Raw genomic sequence first — 15,127 nt, 5'->3', positions numbered from 1 at the left:
CTTGTGTCTTGAATTCCTTTCCTTGTGGACGAACCTTGTGCCCGGAATTCATTGTGGGCAAACCTTGTGCCCTGGATTCCTTCCTTGTGGGCGAACCTTGTGCCCAGAATCCTTTATGCCTTGCATTTCTTATGGGCGGAGCTTGTGCCCGATACCCGCCTCTTAAAAGTAAAATATCTTTCTTATACTTCTTATATCATGCAATTCTACCATTTACATATGCTTTAACAAAATCATGCATATACTTTAATAAAATCATACTATGGAAAAACACAGAAAACAACGGAACTATTCATACTGCAGGTGAGGGATGCACTTACAATATCTTACTTCTTATATTGTGCAATTCTACCATATGCTTTAACAAAATCATGCATATGCTTTAACAAAATCATGTTTATGGAAAAACATCGGAACTACTCATACTACAGGTGAGAGATGCATTTACAATATCTTACTTCTTATATTGTGCAATTCTACCATATGCTTTAACAAAATCATGCATATGCTTTAACAAAATCATGTTTATGGAAAAACACAAAAAATAACGGAACTACTCATACTGTAGGTGAGAGATGTACTTACTTTGTCCGCTTACTAGGTTTTTAATGCTAAGGTTTGTGAAATCGGAGACCTTCTCCGAGGTGCTCTAGCGCCTTCTTCGCGTGACCTAGCAAAACCATTACTATAACTTAACTAAAAGCATTGATTTAACATGATCAAATCACTCAACCTGGTTATTCCTATCCCAAACTAACCAAACTCATTCTAATTAATCAAATTATTTATCAGCTAATAATCCTAATTAAAACCCCTTAATTAAACCCCTTACCTTTGCCTCGTCTTCTTCTTCGCGTGAACAGGGCAGCAGGGCTTGGGCCGGCGTCAGCTGAGGCAAGGCAGGCGGCAGGGCGGCGGTGTCTTCGGCAAGAGGGGGATCGCGGCCGGCGGCGGCAGTTGAGCTGGTCTTCTTGACGTGAGCAGCAATGGCCAAGCGCGGCGCTCAGTTCGGCGGGGACGGAGAAAGGAAGGACACGGGGAAAACGGCTTCGGCAAAGGGGATACTGCGGCTAGGGTTTGGGATCTTGGTTTGGCGGCGTCCGGCGTCTTCTCCAGCGGCGGCGGCAAAGGGCAGAGGGTCCAGCGGTGTCAGCGAAGAATAGAGGCCGCGGAGGGCGCGGCGGAGCAGAGAGGAGGTGGCTAGGGTTTGGGATCTCGACCCCTCCCCCTTCTTATAGCCTCCTCCTCGGTCCGTTCCGCCTTCCTCGCTGGCAGAATCGGGCGGCGGCGGCGTGGTCGCGCGGACAAAGTCCGCGTGGACGTGGTCTCGCGGGCGCGGAAGGAGTCGGACGGTGTGCAGTTATAACGAGGAGTGCACAGTAAACTTCCCCAATTAAATCTAAACTCACCGATTAAACCCAATCAAAGCAATTAAACCTATTACTGTAGCCAACCGGGTTCAGACTTGGTTCGCTTGGTTCAGCCATCAAATGACCTCCGATTTGGTCAAACTTGGTCTCGTTGGATTCGTCTTTGCAAGGCGAATCTTTTTACCTATTTGATTTTTATCAACTCCCTTCCACCATTTAACTAAAGGATCTTTATTATAATTTTAAATCTAATAAAAATCCTAAAAATAGAGAAAAATAACTCGGGTGTTACAATCTCCCATCCTTATAAAAGTTTCGTCCTCGAAACTTAGAACAACTCCGGGATATTTTTATCTCATATCTTTTTCACGTTCCCGAGTTGCTTCTTTGAATCTTTGATTCCGTCAACGGCTACCTTAATTGGTTAATTGCATCAATAATTTCTCTAAAGTGAAATCTCATTTTCGACCTTTCTAACATATCATAATCTACTAATCTTTAACATTTACTCATGTCATCCATATTTACTTTCAAAAATGGATCTTCTCCAAAATTTCTTACTATTCCAAGTTTAATATCAAGTCCTCTACCAGTTAAATGGTTTAAATGAACCTAGAATCCTAGTTTCGGCCTCCATCCAATGTATCATCCGAATTAAAACTAAAATACACCATTGCATTAGTTGGTTTAACATCACCTATAATTTAATCATAATTTCATGTCTTACAACCATTTCTTATGTTTCTCTTACATGACTCTGCCCTTACCTTTTCTTAGATCTATATCCAATACCATCAACACGTTAATTAGTTACGTATTTCTCAAGTATTATCTTTTAAACTTTACACATAATCTATATTCTGGTAAGAAAAAAAAATTTATTTTTCCTATTACTATTCGCTTAAGTACTTTCACCCAAATCCAAAACCTACATATATAGGAAGAAATGGCTATTCTATTTACTAGTTTAAAGAATCATTTTCTTTCTTAAGTTTTTCAACTTACAAAGAACCTTACTCTATCTTTATCCTTGCACGTTGAAGTTGAATCAACTCTTCTCTTAGTCTTAACCTCTTGTACAGAGAATTTGTTAAACAAACAAAAATTCTCTTAACTTAAGAATCATTCTTTATGCTAATAATAATCATATCTAACTTAAGAATCATTCTTCATGCTAGTCATAATAAGCATGTCTAACTTAATAATTATTCTAAAAAAAAAGAGAAAGCATATATTCTTTCTTACTTGGAAGGCAGTAGGATTGATGCTTGATATGAGTGTGACGGAAGGGCGGAACCTGCTCTGATACCATTTGTAACAACCCCCCCTCCTTTTCTTATACTATATAATGGAGACGTTACGTACTTAAACTTTCCTTAACTTTTACTTATTAAATAAAATAACTCAAATAAATTTTTTTTTTTAGCATGCGGAAGCAAAAGAAATAAATATAAATTTTTGGACATAAAATAAACATTTATATAATTCTTGATCTTATTCCGCGGTTCCGCCGACACCACACATCAAACACTTTTCCAGCTGCCTCCTCTTTCCTATAACTTTTCCTTTCATTTATCTGCAATATGAGGAATGCAAACTATAAGCAATGCTTAGTAAGTACATCATCTAACTCACAAAAATCATAGAAAACTTCGTCATAACATATGCTATTATATGAAAGAAAATGCTAGTAAATGATGTGGGGGAAAAACTTATACTATATATATATATGTGAAAATAAATAAACATCCTTCTTTGGGCCCAGCGAGGTATCAATGTAGACATCTCTATATAGGCGAACCTTGTGCCTTGAATTCCTTTCCTTGTGGGCGAACCTTGTGCCCGGAATTCATTGTGGGCGAACCTTGTAACCTGGATTCCTTCCTTGTGGGCGAACCTTGTGCCCGGAATCCTTTATGCCTTGCATTTCTTATGGGCGAACCTTGTGCCCGATACCCGCCTCTTAAAAGTAAAATATCTTTCTTATACTTCTTATATCATGCAATTCTACCATTTACATATGCTTTAACAAAATCATGCATATACTTTAATAAAATCAACATCAAAATTCTAATATGCTTTAACAAAATCATGCATATGCTTTAACAAAATCATGTTTATGGAAAAACACAGAAAACAACGGAACTACTCATACTGCAGGTGAGAGATGCACTTACAATATCTTACTTCTTATATTGTGCAATTCTACCATATGCTTTAACAAAATCATGCATATGCTTTAACAAAATCATGTTTATGGAAAAATACACAGAAAACAACGGAACTACTCATACTGCAGGTGAGAGATGCACTTACTTTGTCCGCTTACTAGGTTTTTAATGCTAAGGTTTGTGAAATCGGAGACCTTCTCCGAGGTGCTCTAGCGCCTTCTTCGCGTGACCTAGCAAAACCATTACTATAACTTAACTAAAAGCATTGATTTAACCTGATCAAATCACTCAACCTGGTTAATCCTATCCCAAACTAACCAAACTCATTCTAATTAATCAAATTATTTATCAGCTAATAATCCTAATTAAAACCCCTTAATTAAACCCCTTACCTTTGCCTCGTCTTCTTCTTCGCGTGAACAGGGCAGCAGGGCTCGGGCCGGCGTCAGCTGAGGCAAGGCAGGCGGCAGGGCGGCGGCGTCTTCGGCAAGAGGGGGATCGCGGACGACGGCGGCAGTTGAGCTGGTCTTCTTGACGTGAGCAGCAATGGCCGAGCGTGGCGCTCAGTTCGACAGGGACGGAGAAAGGAAGGACACGGGGAAAACGGCTTCGACAAAGGGGATACTGCGGCTAGGATTTGGGATCTTGGTTTGGCGGCGTCCGACGTCTTCTCCAGCGGCGGCGGCGAAGGGCAGAGGGTCCAGCGGTGTCGCCGAAGAATAGAGGCCGCGGAGGGCGCGGCGGAGCAGAGAGGAGGTGGCTAGGGTTTGGGATCTCGACCCCTCCCCCTTCTTATAGCCTCCTCCTCGGTCCATTCCGCCTTCCTCGCCGGCAGAATCGGGCGGCGGCGGCATGGTTGCGCGGACAAAGTCCGCGTGGACTTGGTCTCGCGGGCGCGGAAGGAGTCGGACGGTGTGCAGTTATAACGAGGAGTGCACAGTAAACTCCCCCAATTAAATCTAAACTCACCGATTAAACCCAATCAAAGCAATTAAACCTATTACTGTAGCCAACCGGGTTCAGACTTGGTTCGCTTGGTTCAGCCATCAAATGACCTCCGATTTGGTCAAACTTGGTCTCGTTGGATTCGTCTTTGCAAGGCGAATCTTTTTACCTATTTGATTTTTATCAACTCCCTTCCACCATTTAACTAAAGGACCTTTATTATAATTTTAAATCTAATAAAAATCTTAAAAATAGAGAAAAATAACTCGGGTGTTACAACTCTCTTACTAGTAGAGCCTATAGAGTTTATAACAAAACTACCCTAAAAATTGAAGAAACCACAAATGTAAAATTTGATGAAAGATCTAGCCCAAATGACCCTGATCAAACCACCTATCAACCAATTGACTTTGTTAGGTCCAGTACTAACCAAGATGAAAATCCAAGTCAAATTAAGGACCAAGACCATGATCTGATTGAACCTGAACCTAACCAACCAAGAACTGTAAGAGTTAGTTCAGCTCACCCAACTGACCAAATCCTGGGTGATCCAGAACTAAGGGTTCAAATTAGGTCAGCCTTTAAAATCTTAGCCAAATTGCCTTGATTTCCAAAATTGAACCCAAATCTATAGAAGAGTCCTTACTATTGGATCATAGCCATGCAAGAGGAGTTAGCCCAATTTGAGCATAGTCAGAAGAACTTGATTATGATGAAACATATGCCCCTGTAGCTAGACTTGAGTCCATTAGGATGCTTTTAGGTTCTGCAGCCCATAAGGGATTCAAGTTATATCAAATGGATGTTAAGTCAGCCTTCTTAAATGGTCTAATTAAGGAAGAGGTTTATGTAGGACAACCCCCTAGTTTTGAAAGTTTAGAACACCCTGATTATGTTTTTAAACTTAAGAAAGTCCTATATGGACTTAAGCAAGCCCCTAGAGCCTGGTATGAAAGACTATCCAACTACTTAGTATCTAAAGGCTTTAACCAAGGTAAAGTTGACCCAACCTTATTTGTTAAAACTCTAAAATCTGATATTTTTATAGCTCAAGTATATGTAGATGATATTGTATTTGGCTCAACTAACTCAAACTTTTTACAAGAATTTATAACTTTAATGGAAAATGAATTTGAAATGAGTTTAGTAGGCCAATTGACCTTCTTTTTAGGGCTACAGATAAAATAAACTAGTGAAGGTACCTTTGTTTATCAACAAAAATATACTAAAGAATTACTTAAAAAATTTGGAATGGAAAATATAAAAGAAATTAAAACACCCATGGCTACAAATCAGACCTTAGATAGTGACCCAAATGGCAAACCTGTTGACCTTAAGTACTATAGAAGCGCTATAGGTAGCCTACTTTACCTAACTGCAAGCCGACCTGACATTCTATTTGCAGTTAGTATGTGTGCTAGATATCAAACCTGTGCAAAAGAATCTCATCTAACTCAGGTTAAAAGGATCTTTAGGTACCTTAAAGGAACAATCAACTTAGGAATGTGGTACCCTAGAACAACCCAGTTTGAACTTATTAGATTTTCTGACTCAGATTATGCTGGTTGTAAGTTAGATAGAAAAAGTACCAGTGGTGGATGCCAACTTCTAGGACCCTCACTAGTTAGTTGGTTCAGTAGGAAACAACATTGTGTTGCCCTATCCACCACTGAAGCTGAGTACATAGCCATGGGTGAGTGTGTAGCCCAACTACTCTGGATGATGCATACCCTAAAAGACTTTAACCTAGATTTTAAGAAAGTTAAAATTTTTATTGATAATCTAAGTTCAATTAATCTAACTAAAAATTTAGTCCACCACTCTAGGACCAAACATATAGAAATAAAACATCACTTTGTCAGAGATCATGTTAATAAAGGTGATATTGAACTTAATCATATTGAATCCAAGTCTAACCTAGCTGACATCTTTACTAAACCATTACCTGAATCAGAATTTAGTAACTTAAGGAGGTTAATTGGGATGTGTGTTATAGACTAGTTCTGTCCTTAGCTCAATTTCACTATTGATTTTCCCACCTAACTTAAATTGATTTTCAAAATTCTCTTGAGTTTAGTTTTGTTTTAACTTGCTTTTTCAAACCAATTTTTATTTTATTTATGTAACAGGATTTCAAAAATTAACTCAGGCTTTCAAAATTAAAATTGAGTTTTGACTTTGATTTTTCAAGATGAACTTAATCTGAATTGTTGTACTTAGCCTAGGTTTAACCCGTAGAACTACATGAACCTATAGATTTAGAAGTCGCATCTCACAAAGCACATTAGGTATAACTTGTTTGTGATTGCCAAACTTAGAATGGTGTGAGATGCATAGGGTATTGCCTGGACTTCAGAATGCTTAAGTCAGTGCATCATAGCAAGTCTGGGCGTTAAATACCAACTTCATATTGATCAAGTCAAGTAGTCTTTCTGCAAACCTAAGCTAGACACTATTACTTGACTTGACTAACCTAGTGAAAACTACTATCTTCTAGATAGTTAGTTAGTAACTAAGGTTAGACATCCAAAATGGGCTAAATTTCTTAATTGGTTCAGGGGGAGCTTGAGTCTAAACTTCTATGTTTTGTATTCTAATTTTTAATCATAGCATAAACTTAAATTAAAAATTATTTATGACACTATTTTTAAAAATTATTTTTTTCTACTATACTTAAGATCTTATCTTTAACTCATCCTTGAAAATATTTTTGAAAAGTCACCCTTGTCATTAAGATTGTTTTTAAACCAGAAGTGTATGTGATTTTTAAACCATTGTTTTAAGTGTATGTAATTTGCTTATTAGTTTTATGCCTAACTTAAGCCTTGAAATATTTTTGAAACATTATCACTTATCTTTTTCAAACTATCGAATATTCTTATCTTTGCTAGATAAATTATACTTTGAAAATATTTTTCACTATTTTTCTTTGAAAATATTTTAGAAAATTATATTTATCAAAATTTTTCTCTATAAATTATACTTTAAAAATGATTATCATGTTTTCTAAGCATTGTATCTATATCATTCAAACATGGTAATATGTTTAACCAAGTCAAATTTTATACTTAGTCTATTTTATGATAAATTAAACGTTTGACTCCCCCTCTGAGTCAGTCCAGTAACTTAGTCTATTTTTCTTCTATTTAAGCACTTGAATGTTTTGATATTTATTTGCCTGATACTTAGGGACTTATCATTTGCTTGATACTTAAGTGATTATTTTTTTGCCTGATAATTGGATGCTTATTTTTTGCTTATTTTGATGAATGCCAAAGGGGGAGGGTTACAGGGTTAAGAGTTAGAAGTTAAAAATTTTAAATAACCCTGATTTTAGAGCATCTCATTTGCATATCTTTTCTGTGTTTATTTTTTTTTCTAACTTTAACCCAGGTTGTCATTGCATCAAAAAGGGGAGATTGTTGGTGCAATTTGCACTAACGGTCAAACTCAAGTTTTGATGAATGACAAATAGGTTAAAGTTAGGTTTGTTATGGGTTTAACCTTCTTACTAAGTGTGCAGGGTTGAAAGACTTAGAACCAGACACCAGGCTGAAGTCCAGGATGGTTGAGTCCTGGCAGGAAGTCCAGTTGGGTCCGCGGGGCCTGACAACTGGCTGAAGACCAAGTTGGTGGAGACTTGATAGGAAGACCAGGGTGGTTGAGCCTTGGCAAAAGACCTGGTGGGTTAGAGAAGTCTAGTAAAGCTGCACTAAGGTAAGTAAGGTAAGTCACTGGAGGAGCGAACCAGTGAGGATGAGTTCCATTTTGGAACTTTAGGCGCGGTCCAACTTAGACCCATTTGGGTGATCTAAGTTGAGGCCTGGTTAGATCCTGATCTGGATTGACAGGATCTAATTAATTTTAAATATTTTATATTTTAGTATATTTTATTATTATACTAACTTTATTTTATAGGGTTTATTTGGTATATGGACTAAGTTAATTTTGCATGTAAACTCTGCAAAATTAATCTTCATTATTATTCATTTTGCTAATCTGAAATTTTATTAAATGATAAAATTATTCCTATAATAAATATTTAAGGAGGATAAAATTGTAATACCCGACTTTTCCTTCAATAAATTCTGGATAAATGGCTATGTAAATGATAGAATTATTAATGATAAAAATGAATAAACATTTTAGGCAAAAAGAAATGGCCTAAAATATTTCTTGTATGGGATTAAAGGCTTTTGCTAAAGAAAAGAAGAAAAAGAAAAGAAATGTGGAGGTGCCAAGGATTGACCCTTGGACCTCCAATATGAAGCAAGCCAAGTTAACCATATGGGATAGAAATGTAATGCTTATTAAGGAAAGAGAACAATGCTTGTTAAACCTGAGGGTTAATGAGATTACATTAAACCCAACGGAGAGGAAGGAGTGGGGTTGGGTCGTGGAGGAGATGGGTTCGTAACTGCTAACCCTCTTTTCCTTTATAAACTCCCCTCTCGATCCTTTTTCTTTTTTTTTTCACTCGTTGCTTCTTTCTCCTCCTCTGCTTTCTCTTCTCTCTGTGCTTCCAAGGCCGAGACGTTTAGGAGGTTTGAGAAGTTTCTTCGAGGAAGGATCAGGGTTAAGGATCCCTCTTAAACTTCAAATTGTAAGTTTCCCCTCACCTGCAAGATAATAGCTGCGTTTGCGAGCATGTGTGGTATTGTTCATGAACGTTAGAACTTAACTAAACCTTGTTTCACAAGATTGTTAGATATGCATGTTAATCTGTTTAAGTTCTGTTATATGATGTTAGTTATCTGCATGTTAGAACTTGTATAATCTGGTTATCATATGATAATTTTCAAAGTTAATATATTGCCATGAGATAAATCTGTTTCTGCTATCGCTAAATCTAGGTAAAGTTTTAATACGGTATTTTGTATAACATGTAAGGGATTTAGTTAGATTAAGTTTAATTTTTATTATATGTTGTAAGATATTATCATGTTTATTGTTTAGAACTAAACTGAAATCGAAAACAGCGACGCTGGTAATCGATCGGTTGATCGATTACCAGAGGGTGTAATCGATCACTTGATCGATTACCAGAGGGTGTAATCGATCACTGGATCGATTACACGCTGTAATGAGGATCGATTACACGCTGTAATGAGGAAATCGCGACTCTTAATCGATCACCCGATCGATTAAGAGGCCGTAATCGATCACCTGATCGATTACGAGGCTGTAATCGATCGGTTGATCGATTACCAAGCCTACTGTGGACGCGTTAAGCCCTGTAATCGATCTCCTGATCGATTAAGCCCTGTAATCGATCGGCTGATCGATTACAGAGGCTACTGTGGCGATAAAATTGAACTTAATCGACCCCTGGATTGATTCAAGACCTGTCGGTTGATCCCCTGATCGACTAAAAGGGTTATTGATCCACTGGTTGGTCGGTTTAAAGTTAATGATGTCAAGTTTATGAAGAACGTACAATCAAACCTAAGGTTAAGGTTTAAATGTGATTAAACATTATGTTATGACAACCGAAATGAAAAGTGGTATGGCTTGAGTGTTCACTATGAATGAATGAAAAAGATGTTATGGAACATTCAAGTTATGATGAAAAGAAATGTATAAAAAGTATTTTACTTTGAATGAATGGCTTGTACCGGAACCCGAAAGGGATTCCAGGGATGGGCTCCAAAAGTTGCCCCTAGGTGACCTAAGACCTAGTAAACCGAGTAATCGAGATTTGCTACCTCGTTACTTGGAATGGCGCGTCAAAAGAAATGAATGGGTACAAGCCAGGGATCCCCAAAGATGTTGATGATTATGTTTAACTATTAAAGTAATAGTTTTCAAAAAGGCAAACGTTTTCTATGTTGAATATATGAAATGTGAATGTTCAATGTTTGCTTATGCATGTTAGGAAAGAATGATATGCTTTATTTACTTAATGTATGATGTATGTAACGAATGGATTTTGTGAGTAGGAAAGGGACTTACTAAGCTTTATGCTTATAGATACTTCCCTTATCTTGCAGATCCCGTTAGCAGGTACTGAGCAAATGGAAGGCAGCAGGACAGGGCGGTGAAGATGGATGTGTGTGGTGACTTGATTATGCTCTTGGCCATGCAATTAGCCTTGCATGATTAAATGATATTTTATTTACCTTGTATTAGTAATACCTGACAATTATTTCATTTTCATGTTTAGAACTTGATAACCTAGAATTGAAATGCAACCTAGGTTAGTTTATTTTCATGTTTCCCTGTTTACTATTATATATGAACTGTTTTAAATTTATTACTTTTCGCTGCATGTTTAGTTAAGTTAAGTTGGTGTATATATGATAGTAGTTTAAATGAAATGAATAAAATGAATGAAAGAAAAGAAACTGTAGCGTCCGTCGAGGGCCCACGTAAGGGCGGGCGTTACAGAATGGTATCAGAGCAGTTCATCATCTCACTACACACACATCAAGCCTGAGTCCTGCCGCTTCCAAGTAAGATGTTCATACATACCTTACTTACTTGCTTACCTGTTTTATGATTTATATGGTTTATGGATATGCCTTATGGATATGCCTATACTCACTTGACTTGACTAGCTAAGTTGTCTCGCAGCATGGATCATTTTAGTGAGCGACTTGTGGAGCTGTTCGAGGAGTTAGAGGCAGTGGAGTATAGCCCAGTCGGTGGTATTCAGGGACTCATAGGGAAGACTGGAGCGAGTATTCTGGAAGATCGAACAGGAAGGGTTTCCTGTGATGGATGACCACCGTATTGGGGTACTGCTGAGGACCTTGCCTAGACGTGCAAGGGAAGTAGCACATAGGATCTGGGGCGAGTTCCAGTGTCGCTTGTCATATGCTGAGTTACGCAGGCAGATATCGCGACACGTGTTTCCAGAGGATCTGGGAGAGTCCGACGCAGAGTCGGAGGACGACGAAGAGGACCCAGAGATGGATCCTGATCCTGAGATGGAGGAAGACCCCGAGCCTGAGGAGGTCTTCGAGATGGAGGAAGACCCCGAGCCTGAGGAGGTCTTCGAGATGGAGGTCTTCGGATGGAGGAGGAGGTCTTTGAGGAGGAGGACCCCGAGAGGATGAGTTTGAGGAGGACTCTGATGATGATGTGGAGATAGAGATAGTGGATCCCGATGAGGATCCGGAGGAGACTGTTGAAGACCCAGACGAGGTACCGGAGATCCCTGCTCCGATAGTTCCTGTTCCACTGCAGGATGATCTTGTCATGTCTTTACAGTTATGGATGTTGTTTCTTTTCGTTTGGATGTACACTTTAGTAGGAAGGGTAGCACCTCCTAACTAGAGTAGTTAGAAGTATGTACGAAAAGAAAATGTGAGTAACGAAGGTGGATTTTAGACTCACAAATATCACATGAGTAAGCTGGAATGACTATCTAAGGGAAGTTGGAGTAGGTCATACACTTGAGTAGGGAAAGTAGAACCTACACTTAAGTGGGGGGAAAAAGGGTAAGTTAGGAAGAGATGATTCCCCCGGGTAGTATGATCTTCCATACCATGTTATATGGGTAAATAACATGGAGATAGTTAAGCTTACTTATGTAAGGATGTCAGTTAGAATAACCCTATGCATGATGGAAGCATGTTCTTACCTTAGAAAAGCAATGCATGTAGGAGGATATAGAAATTTATCTTATGATGCATGCATACTAAGGGATGAACTCTTACTCTAACTTGCTTGTATCAGGAATCATGGCTAGAAGAGGTAGACCAACTAGAACCACTAACCAGCCTGACCTGACACAGCTGGTCACTGATCTTCAGCGTCAGTTCACTGAACAGCAGCAGATCATAGCTGAGCAGCAGCAGACCATCAACACATTGATGAGTCAGCAGCAAGGGAACGCTGTCCCTCCACCTGCGACACCGGTAGCACCTCCGGTTGTGTCAGCACCTTCAACTAGCACTGCCCCTGGAATGAGACCAGAAGCTTATCTGATCCAGTGGCAGAGGCTGAAGCCGGAACCCTTCTCGGGCAGTTGCGAACCATGGGATGCTCAAGCATGGTTCAAGACTGTCGAGAGCATAGTGGAGATGCTAGACTGGCCAGAGCAGGAAAAGGTCAAATGCGTATCCTTCTGCTTCACTGGGGACGCCAGGATGTGGTGGGACAGAGTGAAGAGTAAGAGGTCAGTCAGTGCGATGAAATGGAAAGACTTTGAAGAGGAATTCTTTGAAGAGTTCTTCCACATGCGGGTGACTAACCGACATTACGACGAATTCACCGAATTTCGTCAAGGCGAGCTGACAGTCAATGAAGCTGTTAAAAAGTTTAACCGGCTGGCACGTCTATGCCCTGAGCTGGTCGGTACAGAGAAGGAAAGGGTCCGCCTTATGCTGAAGATGCTGCGGCCAGAGATAGCAATGAACGTGGCAGGCGGAGTAAACAAACCGCAGACCTCGGAAGAACTGGTTAGCAGTGCTTTGGTTACTGAGCACTATTTAAACAGCATTAAGCAGCAGAAGAAGCCATCGGCTGAGGTTAAGACTGAGCATAAGGGTCATTTTAATAAAGGTCATGTCCGCAAGGATAAAAGGAAATGGAATAATGCTAAGGGCGGACCAGCAAACAAGAAGCCCAAGTTCACCACATGTGCAAAGTGTGGGAGACTTCATCCTGGAGAATGCCTAGTGGGGACCAACAAATGCTTTATCTGCGGAGTGGAAGGGCATAAGGCTCAGTTCTGCCCTAAGAAGTTCCAGGCGCCATCTCAGCAGCCACCACAGCAACAGATGCAATATCAGAAGCCACCTGCACAGCTGCATTATATGCAAGCTGCCTTGGACGGTCCTCAAATAAGCCAAGGAAGGTTGGAGGCCCCTCCAGCTACAACCAATGCTAGGGTATTCTCTATGACAAAGGAGGATGTGGCGAATGCTTCCACAGTTGTCACAGGTCAGATATTTATTTACAGTCAGTACGCTACTGCATTATTTGATACTGGGGCAACGCATTCGTTTATTTCCATGCTATATGCTAAGAAGATAGAGATACCTTTACAAGTTTTAGATGGTAAATTCTTAACAACTCTACCTTCGGGAGAAGTAATGGCATCTACTCATATGTTGCGTGCCGTACCAATTGGAATCGCGGGAAGAGAACTCTACTGCGATCTGATAGTACTGGACATGCAAGATTTTGATGTCATACTGGGTATGGATTTCCTGAGCAAATACGGTGCTTCTATCGAGTGCCGTAAACGCAGAGTGGTATTCCAGCCTGAAGCTGAGTCTGTGTTTGAATTTATCGGAGAGCCAAAGAGGAAGACTGGGAAGTTCTTATCGGCTCTAAAAGCACAGAAGATGTTAAGCAAGGGATACACTGGTTTTCTCGCCTACGTGGTCAATACAACTCAAGTTAAGGAACAGAAGCTAGAGAATGTCAGAGTTGTATGCGAGACCCAGATGTGTTTCCAGATGAATTGCCCGGGTTAGCCCCGGATAGGGAAGTTGAATTTGAGATCGAGTTAATTCCCGGTACTAATCCGATCTCAAAGGCGCCCTATCGGATGGCACCGGCAGAATTGAAGGAACTTCAGGTTCAACTACAAGAGTTACTGGATAAGGGTTTCATTCGCCCTAGTCATTCCCCATGGGGAGCTCCAGTACTATTTGTTAAGAAGAAAGATGGAACTATGCGCTTATGCATAGATTATCGTGCATTGAATAATGTGACGATCAAGAACAGATATCCTCTGCCAAGGATAGATGATCTGTTTGATCAATTGAAGGGAGCCACGGTTTTCTCAAAGATTGATCTCAGGTCTGGATATCATCAAGTGAAGGTAAGACCAGAGGATGTTCCTAAGACAGATCAATTGAAGATTTTCTCAAAGATTGATCTCAGGTCTGGATATCATCAAGTGAAGGTAAGACCAGAGGATGTTCCGGACAGCTTTCCGGACAAGATACGGACACTATGAGTTCGTAGTCATGCCGTTCGGAGTAACTAATGCTCCTGCCATGTTCATGGATCTGATGAATCGGGTATTCTCAGAATTTCTCGACAAATTTGTTATCGTCTTCATCGACGATATTCTTGTCTATTCGAGGGATCAGGACGAGCATGCCCAACACCTGAAGACGGTGTTACAGATTCTTCGGGAGAAGCAGTTATATGCTAAATTCTCCAAATGTGAATTCTGGCTGGAGCAAGTAGCTTTTCTGGGTCATATTATTTCCAAGGATGGAGTTATGGTAGACCCGAAAAAGATAGAAGCTGTAAGTAATTGGAGCAGACCGAAGAATGCTAGCGAAGTTAGGAGCTTTCTCGGATTAGCGGGCTATTACCGTAAATTCGTAGAAGACTTCTCAAGAATCGCAGCACCTATGACGGCTCTTACCAGGAAGAACAAGAAATATATATGGACTGACGATTGCGAGAAGAGTTTCTTGGAGCTGAAAAGAAGACTTACAAATGCTCCAATCCTTACTCTTCCGGAAAATGATAAGAGCTTCGATATATACAGCGATGCCTCCCGGTTGGGACTCGGAGCTGTATTGATGCAGAGTGGTAAAGTTATTGCCTATGCCTCTAGGCAACTTAAAGAGCATGAAAAGAATTACCCCACTCATGACTTAGAATTAGCAGCGGTGGTCTTCGCTCTGAAGGTATGGAGACATTATCTATACGGAGCACAGTGTAAAA

General features: G+C 39.9%; 1 protein-coding gene across 1 annotated transcript; it reads left to right on the top strand.

Annotated features, from left to right (window-relative positions):
* The first annotated feature begins 12,171 nt into the window (after nt 1–12,171).
* Nucleotides 12,172–13,771, top strand: LOC141827277 (uncharacterized). The gene is made up of 2 exons (XM_074714498.1): nt 12,172–13,689; nt 13,733–13,771. Exons 1-2 carry the CDS (start codon nt 12,172–12,174, stop codon nt 13,769–13,771), a joined length of 1,557 nt encoding a protein of 518 aa, XP_074570599.1.
* The last annotated feature ends 1,356 nt before the right edge of the window (nt 13,772–15,127 follow it).

The sequence above is a fragment of the Curcuma longa genome, chromosome 4, assembly GCF_044706935.1.
Source record: "Curcuma longa cultivar G26 ecotype Majalengka, Jawa Barat chromosome 4, ITB_CL_G26_1.1, whole genome shotgun sequence".
Lineage (NCBI taxonomy): Eukaryota > Viridiplantae > Streptophyta > Magnoliopsida > Zingiberales > Zingiberaceae > Curcuma > Curcuma longa.
Note: the sequence above shows the minus strand (reverse complement) of the source record. Positions and strands in the feature narration are given on the sequence as shown.